This window comes from Ylistrum balloti, unplaced genomic scaffold (assembly GCF_031769215.1).
Source record: "Ylistrum balloti isolate Yb309-2 unplaced genomic scaffold, AGI_CSIRO_Ybal_v1 Utg370544, whole genome shotgun sequence".
Lineage (NCBI taxonomy): Eukaryota > Metazoa > Mollusca > Bivalvia > Pectinida > Pectinidae > Ylistrum > Ylistrum balloti.
The window spans coordinates 952,457-968,447 of record NW_026782345.1 but is presented as its reverse complement, the minus strand read 5'-3'; the positions used below and the strand labels follow the sequence as shown (position 1 = coordinate 968,447).

At 38.7% G+C, this 15,991-nt stretch overlaps 1 protein-coding gene across 1 annotated transcript in view; it reads right to left on the bottom strand.

The window, feature by feature from the left end:
* Window positions 1-6,385: 6,385 nt before the first annotated feature.
* The window catches only part of LOC132556092 (RNA polymerase II elongation factor ELL-like), a 36,891-nt gene continuing 27,285 nt past the window's right edge, over window positions 6,386-15,991 (bottom strand). The window contains exon 12 of the mRNA XM_060220480.1: window positions 6,386-14,948. Coding sequence (XP_060076463.1) covers window positions 14,790-14,948 — 159 coding nt within the window. The 3' untranslated portion in view covers window positions 6,386-14,789. The remainder of the gene's footprint in view (window positions 14,949-15,991) is intronic.

Sequence of the window (15,991 nt, the reverse complement as noted above, 5' to 3'; positions counted from 1 at the left end):
TATCACCACCCCCGGCCTCGCCATCATGTCATCTACCAACCTCCATAGCGTTCCTGTCCACCCCCTGCAACCCCAAATTTTCTCTAAACCTCCCCTCCCACTCCCTCCTAACCTGGTTCTCCAGTCTGGTGATATAGCTGTGTCCAATAAGGGCAACCTTTCCCGAAACAAATCTGTTCATGGCGAAATCTAGAAGAGAGAAGAGGAAACAGGAGGTGTCAATTTGGTCTATATACAACATCACATCCTACTCAATTAAGTCACTAATGTCCGTAGTGTTTAAAGATGTGTCTGACACGCCTCTCTGGGGGAGGGAAATTTGTTGTGGACGTCGACTCTGGTGTCCCACGGGCCCCTGGTTACCTGTCCTCGAGTTGCGCGCATACAGTTATTTACCACCAGAAACGAAAGTTCTCCTGATTGGGTGTGGAGGTCTCTCACCGCCAGGGACGTCTGCCTGTCTCCAGGTCTCCGAGTAGGTATTTGGGGGTCACTGCCACGTCTGGGGTGTGGCCACCACCCCAGGGGTCCATGGTGGCTATCCCAATGTTCAATCACCCGCGCACATAAGAGAAAACTGTATCATTGCAAATACCAAAGGTTCCTGGAGGGCGGGAGTCTCCCAGGACGTATCCAGCCGCAGCACTGCATGAACGTTATACCGATTCACCAATGGACAGGTCGCCGGCAGTTTCAGGGGCCCGGGTCATCCTCTTCTGTCTTGATCCCTCCCCCAGGTCAGGGGGTGTCAAGAGCACCATTTTACATGAAAGATAAAACAAGTATAGTTCAGACAGGATCTACATAATCTAAATTACTATACAGACATCTTCCCTAACCTACACAAATAAATGTACTGAAGGGCCAATCAGGTGAGGTCATAGGCCCCGGACCGCATCCAGTCGGGAGGCCGTCTACGACGCCTCCCCACTCGACGGTCCGGAGTTGCCCACAGGCTCCCCCGACGTCGCCATATTGATGCCGAACTTAGCGCGGACGCCCGATCGACATAGAGCACCTGAAGCACTGAGGCCCCCTCTGAGCCTGGCCATAGTAATTTCCCTGACGGGGGGGTGGCGGATCTCCCCTACGATAATCCCTATCCCTATTAAATCGGGCCTGCAACGCCTCTATCTTCTTAACAAGAGTGGCTATTTGTTCTTGCTCTGAGGTCCGAGCCTCCTCCCTCTCTACAACGGGGGGTTCTGTTAAGCTATCGACCCCCCCCGCTTGGGGTATCCTAGCAGACCCGCCTATCCGATCATAGCTCTCCTCATCAAGGGCCATACGAACGGCCTCTGCTAAACTGGAAGGCTTATTCCTTCTTAGCTGTTTCTGGACCTCCCGATTGTCCAGTGCATCAATAAAATGTTGGATCTCAATAATACTCCGCGTCTCCTGATCAGAGTCTGGATAGGCCCGAGCTGCTATCCTTTGGAAATACCCAGCCAACTCGGATAATGACTCCCCCTTCTTCCTAGTTTTTCCCCGAAGCTGGGCCCAGTACACACCCACATCCCTCTCGGGGTCAAATCTGGACTTAAGTGCCGACGTCACACTTTTATAGTCCAAGCGCTCTGTGGGGGTTAGATCACTATATACCCTAAGGGCCGTACCCTTGAGTTTCACAGCCAGGAATTGGCAAGCTTGAGCCTCTGTCCAAGCGTTAATGGTCTTGCAAGCCTCAAAGTGTGTAAACCAATCTTTATAACTACCCTGGCCATTATAAGCTTCCGGGACAACTATGGGTTTGGGCAGGGGAACTAACTGGGGCGACTGGGGCTGAGTCGCCTGCGAAGGGGCTGCCCCGGGTCTTGATCTAGGGGTCGAGCCAGCAAGGGGTGTACTAAACCTAATCCTTGAAGGACTCCAGCTAGAGGGCTCCCTATTCGTACCTTGGCCTAGGCCGCGAGGGGACCCCGTATCTTGGGCGGCCTCCCCAATTTTGCCATCGCCCACCCCTTCCCTTTCACGAGCCGGCCGCCTTCCACGCGTTTCGCTCCTACACAACAGCTCATCTAATCTTTGGCGCATTGATTCTATCTGTATTCCGTAGTCCGGAATATCAAAATTAAACTCACCGCCCTCCGCCATCGTTGCCAGTACTTAATGACTAAGTTTTTAATAGAAGTAGTTATCAAACAGTCGAACCAATTTCAGATAGAATTATTTATAACTTATCTTGACCTTTAAACCTTAATTTTCCCTATACTCCTAATAATATCTTTTTAGCACCGGTCCCGCCGGAGGTTCCGCTTTCGCTTGCAGATTTCACTAACAAATTTCGACCAAGTACTGGCAATAATGACGAGAAGAATTAAACAGATTCAACAATTTATTATATATTTTACAAGAGTAAAGTTTAGCATGAAAGACATTTAATCGGCTCAGTGAGTGTTTTAAATTAACCCTAACAATGTACAGAAGCCACCTGAAATAAACAAACTTTTACCTAAACTAACTACCAGGCAGGAACCAATGTCGTGGTTGTCGAAATTCTCTAGCTAAATTAACTCTCGGCCCACGGAATCTGACACCGTTCCTCGGAGCGAGTCTCAAACCTCGCCGAACGGACAAATCTCCGCCACGTGACCGACTCCAAATTTACAAAGTCCAACTCAACACTACCGCCTTCTCCTACGTTCGTCTTGGCGAGGGGGGCACACAAAATTAGCCTCACCGAACGAGAGAAAACTACTCCCCGAGAATACCAATTCTCGAATTATCCACTATTTAACAAAATTTCAACAGCTAGCGAACGTTCCCCTCAATCACGACACGAGGTTCCCGCCAAAACTTAAGTCTGCATAAATCGAAAAATATACCAAATTACACGGTCGGAAATCAAACCTATCGGGTTGTAGGTGGCAACTGATGTTTAGTAAACCATTTTATAACATTTTAGGGAAGAGATGGGCGCTGACAACACAAAAATCTAACAGATTACCCTGCCTGAATTTCAATACCGACCTATCGTATCTTGGCCTCCAAAGGAAGAGCCTGTGACGTCACTTTTTCTCCCAGAGTTCCTCGCTTCCTCGGACAGGGTTGTACTAAATTCCGAAAAACGACACGAAGTGACCCACGCGTCGCTACACTTGTTATTTTTTAAAATACAACTTTCAGGATTTGAATAAAATGGTATCTTATATCCATTGAAAATAACATCTAAAATGTACTCATTAGCCCCAATACTTTTCCAAAAATCAAAATTTTCTCTCAACCTCCCTTTTACCAAAATCTTCTTATCCCCCTGTTCATATTCGTAATAATCACGTGTAAATTGTGTAAAATACTCATCTTCCATTTCATCTCCGGTCATCGCTGCCCTCTCATTTTTTCGTTGGTACCGCTGTTCCTCCTGTGTAAGGACAGTCCCGTCGGAAGTGTGTAAATTCACCGCAGCTGAAACATGCTCCTCCTCCATACGACCGTAACGACGTCCCTGGCCTGAGGTAGGCAGGCTGACCCCCGGGACCTCTGGGGTATCTGCTTCCAGGAAAGGGCTGTCCAACCGCCTTAACCGCTCCCTGGCCTCCCAATACACCGCTACTGCCACTAGTAATACCAGTACCAGCAAACTTGAACCACTGAGATTTTTTCCGAGACGCATCTTTCTTCTTCTTTACGGCTCTAGCTTCCGCCCTCCTAATTTTGCTCTCGTCGTCAGAATCACTAGCTACTGGCTGGGACTCGTATTGTCGAACTGTTTCCCACACTCCTTCTGAGGTATCGGCTATACGTATAAGTTTGTTACGCTGTTTAAGCTTGTCAGACACTTCATTAAACAGTTCACGAGAATATGAAAGCTTGTTATTGTCCAATGCCCACACAGCCTGTGTCACACTGTCCAAAATATCACTATTGAACTTGTATTGGGTTTTATTACCCTCGAAACGCCAATTAAAATCAGAGTCCGTTTTTAACTTTTTAACTTCGCAACTTACAGTGGCTGCCGAACCACGTACTTCATTCCTAAGGGAACACAGCTCTGCTTTCTGACTCTTAACTTCGTCAAGGAGTTGGGCTAACGTACCGGAAATGTCCCCTTTGCCACGTGTCTCCTGGCCCTCACTATCCATACCGTTGTTCAAATCAAGTCATGTGCACTGTCGGAGCGACTATCGCTGAATGACCCGACAGTCACCGACACCTCGTGCACGTGCATTCACAACACCCCCTATCGGAAAGTATGACACTGAAGGGAAAATAATTATCGGCTAATTCTGTACCATCAAACTCCGATAATTATATTTTTCCTCGTCAGTCACAAAATGAAATGGGCACAACTAGGGACTAACGGGAACCTACATGAGAAATCGCCATCCAGTTCTAAAGAAATAGGCTTATCAAAACCTCTCTATTACCTGTGTTCAGCTCTTGGGTATCGTGGGACTCCAGAGCAATAGTGTTTGCGCATTTGATAGCTTTGTAACATACTAAGAGGAAAAAGGAAGACAACTTCATCTTTACGGTTAAATAAACCAATATTTATGAGCAAAATGCGTAAATATGAAATGCAAGAACAGTTTGAGGTCGTACCTTGTCCTGCTGCAAACTTGATACGCTGGCTGTGCACAGAAGCTGTAAGCATGTGATGATGTATAATTTCATCACGGCAGCGCACACCATTTTCACTCCACTGTAATCAAAAGGGCCCGCCCATCTGTGCATTGTAATGGCACTCCTGACTGTAATGCTTCATCTGCAGGGCTAATGACTAGGGTACAAATGAATACGACCTTATTTGGTCACAAGCATCTTTGGGGGAAGAGTAACACTTCATTTTGTTGAACAGTGGGTCTGGGACCAGAAAGACAGGGTCCAAATGGGCAAAAATTGCATGTTTTTTTTTCAAATTCCTACTACTCATAAAGGAATTATTGAATTTTGTCCAAATTAGGTCTTGCGTATTTTTAGGAAAAGGGAAATCAATTTTGTAGATATGGTGGGTCACGGACCCCGGGGGTGGGAGGGACAGGACCCATTTTAGGGGAAATACAACAAATTCTTTGAAATCTCCCTTTTTCTGCAGGATTGGGAGGATCCTGTCACAATTTTATCTGAAGCGTGAATGATTTGGCTGACTCCCTAGAGACGAAAGGTTGGGGCCCACTGGGGAAACAGAACTCCTTTTCCTTAGTTTTAACGACCCAATTTCACTTAAGCAAAGTCAGGTGAGCGATACAGACCCTATTGGCCTCTTGTTTGAGACTGATATGGTTAAATCATTGGCTTTGATTGAGGAACGTCTTGACAATGTTATACCATAACTATAAGGTTGCCATTTTGCCGAGCAGGTTTCCTGTGCATGCTGATCACTATCTATATATTATGACCTCATCTTAACTGACTATTTGCCAGGACATGCTCCTGGGTCCTGTCCAAGTCTGCTATTGATATTTGGGAAATCCTGTCTGTACACTGGTGTGCTCCCAAGCTTGTCAGTAAACATGAATTAGGCAACACTAATTAGATAATTGAGCAGTGTACTCTCCCTACTCGGCGAGAGCTTGTAGGCCCCTTTTCTACCACGAAAAGATTGGCTGGATTGTCTACCTCCACAAGAATCAGTATAACCATCTTCAACCTGATTTTCTCAGGTCATCCCGATTTCTTTACTCTAGATTAGTGCCTGAACAAAAGGTTCATAATGCCTGTATTGCTCATCTGGATATCTTGGCTTCCAATACAAAACGTTTTTAAATCACCAAGATATAAATTGTTACATTCTAACAAAAAATAAGGATTTTTAATCCCTAAAGTAGATACATTCACAAAATCCCATTATACCAGTAGAATTATCTAAAACTCTTACCTCATTACCCAAAATGGGTCCTGCCCCCTGCAGACCCTTGATTTACATAAAACAGATTTCCCCATATTAGGCTCCATCCGTAAGGCCCCAGGAGACAGAGACATTAAAACAAAATTGGTGCTCTATCCACCAAGAATGCTCCTGAACAAACCAGAATGCCTTCATACAGAAGACAGGTTTTTTAAAGCAATCCCTCTATTGAGTCAAGAACCCTTGGTCTGCCAGGGAGAGGGTGCATGATCCACTGTTTAAACGAAATTGAATATTTTTTTATCCAAGGATGCTTCAAACCAAAATTGGACATAACCTCGTCATCCCTTCAGAATATTTCAGAAGAAAGATCAACCCCTCTATTTGAACAATTTTGAGGTCTCCACCTCCCCTGAGAGCTTCCAACCAAATATGAGGGAAATCAAATGTATAGAGAATAAGTTATTTATAGTTATATTGATTAATAAATTCTCCCCTTTTGGTTCTGCCCCTTGAAATCCAGAAATGAAGGCATGAAATTGTTGTCAGAGGTTGAATAGACAGAAATACAAGGATGTTAAGGTATGGCATACCAGGTGAGCTGAATAACAATTTTATTTATGTAGAGTCAAGAAGTTATGTTCAAACGCAGCATATCACATCATCTAAATACATTAAGATGTGATAACTGTACAATAGAATTAAGTAAACTATTTAATGACCCTTAAAAACATCCTGCCATCTTTGTTGTTTTAAAGGCTATGACCAGATATTTGATGACTAGAGGTCAGCAACAAAGGAGAATGTTGTGGTAATCTTTCATTATGATATTTATGATAATTTAGTTTTGATGGTCAATTGACATCTCCATATGTACAAATCCATTCATAATGAAGTGTATTGGCTAATAGGTTATGACACATGGAGAATTATAATTCTCAAATTAGTCAAGAGCATTTTCTACTTTCTTTATTTAATATTTCATAATTGAGGCCAACATTGATAAGTATTGTAGGATTGTGACAGAAAAAAATATGAAAGTAAGTCCAGAAACCCTTTTTGAAATAAAACTTCCGCGATATTAGCATAGAATTTCATATAAGCCACATACTGTTTAAACTAAATGTGGTTTTGGCTTGAAATCAAGTTTACAACAAGAGATCTCAGTGGAATTTTGGCGCCCACCATTGTTTGGTCTTTATTCTTTAAAAGATCTATTCTCTTCTGTCCAATGTTTTTGCTCTTAATGATACAAAATTTGAATCTTTTTTTGCAGAAATAATGATAATAATTTTTAGTGCCAAATCCAAGATGGTCACCTCTCTTTGTGATTTTGTTTTTTTGTCCCAAAATCAAATGGGCACAACTAGGAACCATGGAGAGATCCATCCAGTACTTATCATAAAATAATAAATTTTCAAAAGTCAAAATTCAATATGGATGTCTATTGCCCCTTTTTATTTCCTGATTAGTCCAAAAATCAAACCAGCGCAATTTGGGACCAAGAGGAAACTGCTAATGAAATTTGTAAGAGATCCATCTAGTATGTCTTGTGAAATAGTGATAACAAAAATTGCTTACAGACGGATGGACCACGGATGAAGGGCGATTTGAAATAATGTACACAAGTTTTGTTGACATCACCGAATTGTTCGATGGCACATTTTCAACACGTTAACAAGCATTTCTGACACTTTCTATGAGCAATCTTTCTGTCCTAACCTTGCACATGTTCAAGACAAACATTAAGGCTGGACTTCTATCTGAAGTAACATATGCTGGGGGAAGGGGAAGTGGCAATATTAGTCAGCACAGGCAGATGAGGACAATGACAAAGATTTCTTAGACTCTGCCTCCAAACAGAAAGACCTTGTGGCAGGACAATCATTGAATACTTTTTCACCATATATGTACGCACGCACACACACACACACACAAGTCAACATACCATCAAATTTATCCAGAAAATGGTCAAATTATACGTTTACAAGGGAAGGCCTATTACAATGCTATGCAATTAAATATAAACATTTCAATTGTAGAAAATAAAACAATTTGTAGGAAACTGTGCAACAGCCATTTGCATGACAAATATTTTGAGATAGGAACAGATCAATAAATAAGTTTTGTAACTGGTTGACAGTAATCTAAATATTAGCCTCACTTGTCTGGTAGGTACTGTACCATTGATTGGCTTAGGAAACACTGACACACTACCTTTACAACTGTAACATTATATTGATGAACAAAGATGTCACATGTAGCAATTAGTGTTCAACACTGACACCAAAGTTTTGTCAAAACTTACATGATTAGCACTGTCTAGTCTAACTTACAGGACTGATAGTTTGCATCTGGTCAGATATTTACAAGCTAAAAGCAATTTTTATGGATGTGTGATGAGAGGTTCAGTGACCATGGTATATTCATATAATGATGCTATTGTAGATATTCAATATGATATCAAAATGTTTGTCATTTTTTATCTGATCAGGTCATGTCAATTAGAGAAAATGGTTTTTTTTTTTTTATTTGTACAAGATAAAAAAAAATCTGTTTTATTTTACATTTTGGTTTAGAAGTGAATGAATGGTATGTGGGTTTTAAAGAATTCTAAAGAGCGGTTGACCAATCTTCAACACCTTCTTTTAGTAAGATTTCTTCTATAAGAACATTTAATTTCTCCACCCTGTACACCATCATTCTTTACTGAAGAAACATTATTTTCGTTTTGCAATGAGAGATTTCTTTACAAAGAAAGATGAAACAGCGATTGCACTCTTACTATAGTGTTGTCCAACTACCATACTTTCATTCTTAACAACATATGAGGAATGATTAGGACTAAAAGACAGTTACAAAATTAAGTAGCAACAAATGAGCAAGAATATATACAGTGTAGCAAGGGAAGAGAGGAAAGATCTGAGATAAAAGATGAAGCTGCACCAATGGAAACCTAGTGAGTCTGAGAGTTGGATACAGGCCATTCAAGAGATGATGAAGACCATGTTCACAGTAAACTACCACTAGCCAGAAATAGAACTGAAGACTCTAGGTCTAAGTCATAGAATCCGATTCTACCTAAATCTGATGAACAGAGGGATGATATAGATGCATTTCTATAAAGATTTGAGAAGTTTGCTACATCAGGCTACCATTAAAATCATATTGATTTGCCATAACCGGACTGAGATGTGTTCAGAGTAGCTCGGTCGGAAGAGTCCAAATCAATTTTTCACACAATTCTTTCACAATGAATATAAAGAATTCGATGCAAATGGTATTGCTATCAACATGAGTTTAAAACACTAAGCAGAATTATTTTTGAAAGTTTTTCTTGGTTCACTTAAATGTTTGTCAAGGTTGTAAAATTACAGTGGATTCACCATATTACACAGGATAGATAGAGACCATGTGTGATGTTAGAGGAACTGGTGTGATGGTTCAAGGTTGTAAAATTACAGTGGATTCACCATATTACACAGGATAGATAGAGACCATGTGTATGAAATGTTCCATATTTGACTCAGTCATTGTAAGTATAAATGGTCTAAAAGCTGATGAAAACTGGAAACCACTTTGTCACACATGTGTCTGCTGTGATGAGCAGAGAGTAAACCCAAGTCATTCAGCCCATAAAACAAAGGTTAGATAGAGGTCCAGATGAGTTCACTCAACAAACAGTGCAAGCTTGAAATGAAAAAAAGTATCAAACGAATAAAAAATGGAAGGAAATACAGATTCCAAAGCATTCAACATTTCTTCTGAATGCAAAGAAAACGCAAAACAATCTGGTAAGAGCAAACAATTATAAACACAAAACTATAAACAATAAACATGAAAGCAAAATGAGGAACAATCTGAGAAAAACACAAACACAAAATGCACATGAAAAAATGACAATGGCAGTACATAAACAGGATTACCTGTCTTTGTTACAACTTACTCTGCTAGACTGTTCTCATTATAGTGACGTCTAACAGAGCATAGAAAAATTACTGCAAGCAATCCAGTGTATGACGTACAGTAGACCAGAAAAGCAAACGATATACATAGAAACAGAGACAGCATTGGCTCTTCATAAGTCGCTAATCTATATACAATCTCATATGTATTTTGCTACTAAATGAAGAAAGTAACAGATCAATTTCTGGTGTTGCCATCAAGCAGATCATGAGCGAAATAAATTCTTTGAGGGGGAATTTATATATATTTCTACAAGTCATTGAAATTATGATGATATTTAGCTTACTCAAACACACCAAGTATTTCTCACTAGCCCAATTGCTAGACAGTATTTGTAGAAAATCAATTGTAGATCAGATCTACATAGTTGTTTCCTTTGTACAAATTGGTACATCTGTATCGTGCACATTTTGTATCTATATTAATCACAGCGCTTTTACACCAGAATATTGTCATTTTTTTTAATTCCCAAGGGAACAAAAGAATCTGAATCTAAATAACTCCCAACACATTCTGTTAACGACAAAATGACAGGTGACACCCAGATTGTAATTATACCAATGGTCAGTGCCCCCAGGTATAATCTGATCTATCATAGAGACCAACATTGGTCAGTAGTCAGATCTACATCATGACAAGATATAATTGAAATAAAACTGTATATTATTGATAGGTATTATTGATTTGACATATGGAACATATTAATACATAAATCCACAATAATCAATGCAAATCATCAAGCATATTTATTCAGTGATAACTGTATTCCCATTTCAATTACTTAATATAAATAATAAATTATTGGACAAAAATACAAATTAGATTAAAAACTGAAACATGTTTAATACCATTACTGTGTAATTCTAATTCTACATTTTAGTGATCAAACTGAAACGTAGAGAGATAATACTGCAGTATTTGGGTCCTCATCCATATGGATGTCACACTGGCATTATTTAAAATTTTACTACTGCATGGCATCATGAATATTTACTGAATTCAAAATGACATACATCCGGTGGGCGCAAATGCTAACAAAAGCCAATGCAAACAAATGCAAATGAATGAAAGGAAGGCAGAGACGCGGTCAAAAACGATTGACGCAATTAAAGCACATTTGTGGGAATGTTAAACATTTCAATGCCTGTATAATGCGAGGCCCTCTATCATGTATATACTAGAGGAAACATACCAGAAGTGGTGTGCTGTACATTCTTGCTATACCATCTTAGATGGAAATGCTACAGAAGTGCTATGGTAATAACACAGTAATGCAGTAAGACAAACAACTATGTATTAATGTGACTGAAATACTAAGGATGGCACTTGTAAAACACTAAGTTGTCCACAAATAAATAACCCAGTTAGAAAAAATATCTCTCTTTTTTTTATTATAGAAGAAATTACGATAATTCGATGCGACAATTTACTAGAATAGTTTTATGTTATGAGAAAATGAAAAATGCTTCCTGTAGATAATAACACAACGGAAATGTCTATTTATTATGATACAGTATCACAAGTCATTAGAGATGCACGTTTTGACTGCTATGTCTGTGTCAATTGTTTCGTTACTTGGTCAATAATTGGACTTCACATGTCAGGTCATTCTATCTATACCTTACAAATCAAGTTCATAGTTAATTTTTAACTCTAATTGATGGTCTAATACTATTATCAGGTGAACAGGTGAAAATACCATACAGTGACCTGATACCAATTGTCCTGGACGAAATGATCCAAAGATTAACATATCAATCTCTCTCTGATATTTATATGTGTAACTGCTGTTTTTTTCACTGACTGTGTCACATCAGAAACAAGTCTTTACAGATGTGATACACTGTTGATTATGTAAACACACTGTGTTGATGTAATTACCAATTTTTACATATACAGTACATGTCGAAACTTTCCAAATCATTTACTTAAAATGTAATAGATAGCATGTAAGATTCAATTAATTCATGAAATTGAAATATGTTATTTTGCAGAAGGATTGTAACTTTTTTTTCATGAAAAATACAATCCATAAAATTTTCAACTAGATGTTTTACAAATTGACGTGGGAAGCAGTAAACAGCTGAGTCAATAAAAGTGGTATTGAAATGATAAAGAAATGTGACAGTATAAATCACACAGAAACCCTAAATTTACTTTCGGACAGAAAATGTACCAGGAAGGAAGATGACAACCTTACAACCTATCTATCATCCATGTAAAGGACAACAGAAACAAAGTCTGTGTAATCTGAATGTAAGATTTGAGTCTATCGGTGACATACATAACATCCTGACAGGACATCATAAAGATATTTTCACCTCCAAACTGGATCTTACAAAGGGATACTAGCAAATTCCTGTTCAGGAAACATTGCACAATATGAAAGCATTCCTGACTGATGAGACAAGTTAGCAGTTTCATAATTGCCATTCAGATTGGTAAACACTGGTGCAACATGTAACAGAATGAAGTGAAACATGCTGGAAGGAAGACCGAACATTGATCATCATGTTGAAAACATTCTTTGACACAAACATGGAACACCTAGATACTCTCAGAAACTTATAAGAGAGCCAACATTGCCATTCTACTATGTATATAATTAGATTCAAGCAAAAAAAATTGTTTGACATGCTTTTGGTAGAGTTGTTGCCATGGAAAAGGGAGAGGTCAGGGATACTGAAGTAGTCGGATCTTTTTTAGGCTTCACAGGTTAATCCAGGTTTGTTAACAAGTTATTTCTTGCTACAGAGAGAGAACTCGCTCTTTCATTAAGAGAGAATGTTTAATGACAGAAATTTCAGTGATACTTTTAGAGTAGAGAGTTCACATCGCAAACAGATCATACTACCCTATGTAAATGCAGAAGTACCAGACAGAATCATACAATGGGTTCCTTTTTCTTCAAACTGTTCTGGACTGAAATCTTTATGTGGACTACTTCAGTACACATTAGACTGACCTGAAACCTTTGCCAAGCACAGTAGTTTACACAGCGCATAGAACACTACGATGTGATAATGCATTAATAATGATATAAAAATGAGTTTTTTTCCAGGGGTTGTCCATATGTATGTATGGAAGTAATATCTATGCATATGGGCACTTTACAGTGTAAAACAAAAAAGAGACATATTCTCTGAGTGGGTAAATGAAAGCATAAAGGGTTTAGGAGCCCCCTTGGAATCTTAGAGATTAAGTCCAAGAAGAATGTATGGCTTGGGTTGGAGTTTGAGACAAGAAGGGAAAGAGAATTTTAATGCTATTGATGAGAAGACAGCAAAAAGTGTTAGCGAGTGGGTTCCATGGCAATTAGACTGTTTTTAACATACAATCAATAAATTACAAACTGTTGTGTGGGAAGCGCAGTGTTTGATGACCTGAAGTGAATTGGAATTGCTTGTTGCTCTCAAAACTTTGACAAAAGGCCCAGTGACCTGCATTGCTCACCTGGTATTCAATGTTGATCAAAAATACAATCACTGCTCATGACAAATATATTAACATGTGTACCACTGGCATTCCAAGTGGACATATCAAATCAATTTTAACCAATTTCCACATCAAACTGAAGCTTTTAACACTCAGTTCTAAACAAAGGCATTATGACCTACATTAAGGTTAATTGCCGATATTTTTTTTTTTTCTCTCAAAATCTGTTGTAATTCCATCCGATATTCTGCTTCTTAGACTTTAAATTGACCAGAAGAAGTCTCTGTTAGGCTTCAACCCAAAGATCTTTCTGCCAATATCAGATTCCTGAAACTTTTTGGTTAATCAGAAGAAACTGTTTAAAGCTTTGAACAAATTTGACCCCTGTGGTATTGAATATGGGTAAAGGTGATATCTTTTTGCAAACAAAGAAGAAGCTGTTTTATTGGTATTTTTCAATTTGGCCCCTGTGACCTTGAATAAGGGTCATAGTCATTTCTTTTCCTAATCTTTGTCTGGTTTCATCCCAGCAACCTACAGCCAGACAATGGATGCAGCACCATGGAATAAGCTGGCGTGTTCCTTCAGGCCAGGTGAGCTTACAATGCTGGTTTCTTGCCACACACTTTGTCTATTGATGGTGTAAATTTTTTGTATATTTTATTGCTAATATATAGTTAGAGAAATCACAGCTACCTATAAAAAGTGCCTATCTTAATTCATTGTTTGACACTTTTATTCTTTTTTTTTCATAAGATTTGAGTTTGAATTTAGATTCTGTTGTTTCAGCTGGATAACAAAATGGCTTGATATGGGTTAAGGACACATTGAATATGACACAAATATTACAAATAATCTTCATCAATTAAATATGTACTTGTATGTAATAGTTCATCTTATTAAGACTCTTTTCTAAGAGATGCACCCACTTTTATAAAGTACTTGTTTGAAAAAGTTTTACCAAAGCACAAAGTACCATTGAACATAAAAGCCGAGTGTGTAAGTGAATCAAGTTCTCAACACTGATTCTGTATAAATAACTTGTACAATAAATTACTGTCAATTCTATAAATACAAAGAACACATTCTCACTCTCTTACTTTAGGATAATGTACACATTTGTGAGTTATATAAAAAAAAAATCCTGTCACCAATGTAATTTGTGTTAACCAATCAGACTTAAAAGCCAAGATGAAATTTCATTGTTAAAGGTATCTGATATTTCATCCACCATAATGGTAATATGCTTTATAAAACAGTGAAAGAAATGAGCCAATCTGTTTATATGGGCTACACAATACTACTGGTATCCAAGGCACTCATCTGGGCTATAACTGTCAACACATTAAGGCTGTGCATGATTTGCTACATGTACCAGTAATGACCAAGAACACTAAACTATCATCATGTCCTTGCTGGTGAGGCTTTATATGCACAAAGTTTTTTAATCTTTGCCGGTTAGCTGTACATCCACAGCTGTTGCACAGATCCCGCTAACTCAAGGTCCTGAGGCGAGCCAAGTCTTCCATCTTATAGGTGGAGATCAAATAATCCAATGTGTATAGAGATTTGAGCAATATTAGGAAGGTTTAGGCCTTCACTAGGAGTCAACATTTGTTTGCATATGGTCATATTCCAGAATCAGCTGTTTTATGAAGCCAAGCTTTTTGTGTAAATAGTCAAACCTCTTCTTTTGATCAATGTATTTCACATCACTTTTTTGTAGTTTGTATTCCATTCGAATCTTGTTCTTCAAATTCTGAAATGCAAGAACAAAATAAAAGAAACAACATTAGCGACTTTCCTACATAATAGATAAGAAGAATTCAATATTTATAACTTATTACTAAAATTTTCTATGAAAAACCAAAAGGCATATCAGGCCTGTAAAACTCATTGGTTTTTACTTTGGTAAAATGTATTCAATTAAATAAAGAAAACATATTAAAAACACTTGAAACTATTTTCCTTGTTAGGCCGCACCCCTCTGCCTAAAGGGGTTAGATGAACTGTTAAAAGTCCAAAAGGTTGTTTCAGATCAAATTTGGAAAAAAACTGAATCATTCCAACAAAGTAAGGATTGTTAAGAATTTATTTTGTTTCCACTATTTGATACCACCCCTCCCCTCCCCTCCGGCTCCAGTAGGCTGAACACTCAATGGTTTTTTTTTTCTCCAAATTAATTCCCATGATTAAAGCATGGCTCATACAAAATTGAGACAGAATCCAGGCAGTCCAACAGAAGAAGAATGATTTTGAGAAAATTGTTAGAATATATAGAATAGCAAAATGATAGGGTAAGTAGCAAGTGTCACAATAAAGAAATTGTGACATTGATGATAGTTAGACTGAAGTGATATGTTTGAAGTCCCATGAAGTGAGGGGAATGTTTTGAGAAATAGAAAATGTTTAAGTTAAGGAACCCACACTATATTGATGATATTGATATTGACACACAAAGCCAAACAAATATGTCACTATAAGACTTTGTCTTAAGTAACCTAAAAATGGTGTTCACCAGTAACAGTAATTAGTACCAAAAAACTGAAGGCATCATATTCATCCCTTTCCACCTAAAAATCTGTCCATACCACCATACCACATAACTTTCTGACCCAGGTCCCCCTCCACCTTAAAGTCAGTCCATACCACATAACTTTCTGACCCAGGTCCCCCTCCACCTAAACGTCTGTCCATACCACATAACGTTCTGACCCAGGTCCCCCTCCATCTAAATGTCTGTCCATACCACATAACTTTCTGACCCAGCTCCCCGTTACCTAAAAGTCAGTCCATACCACA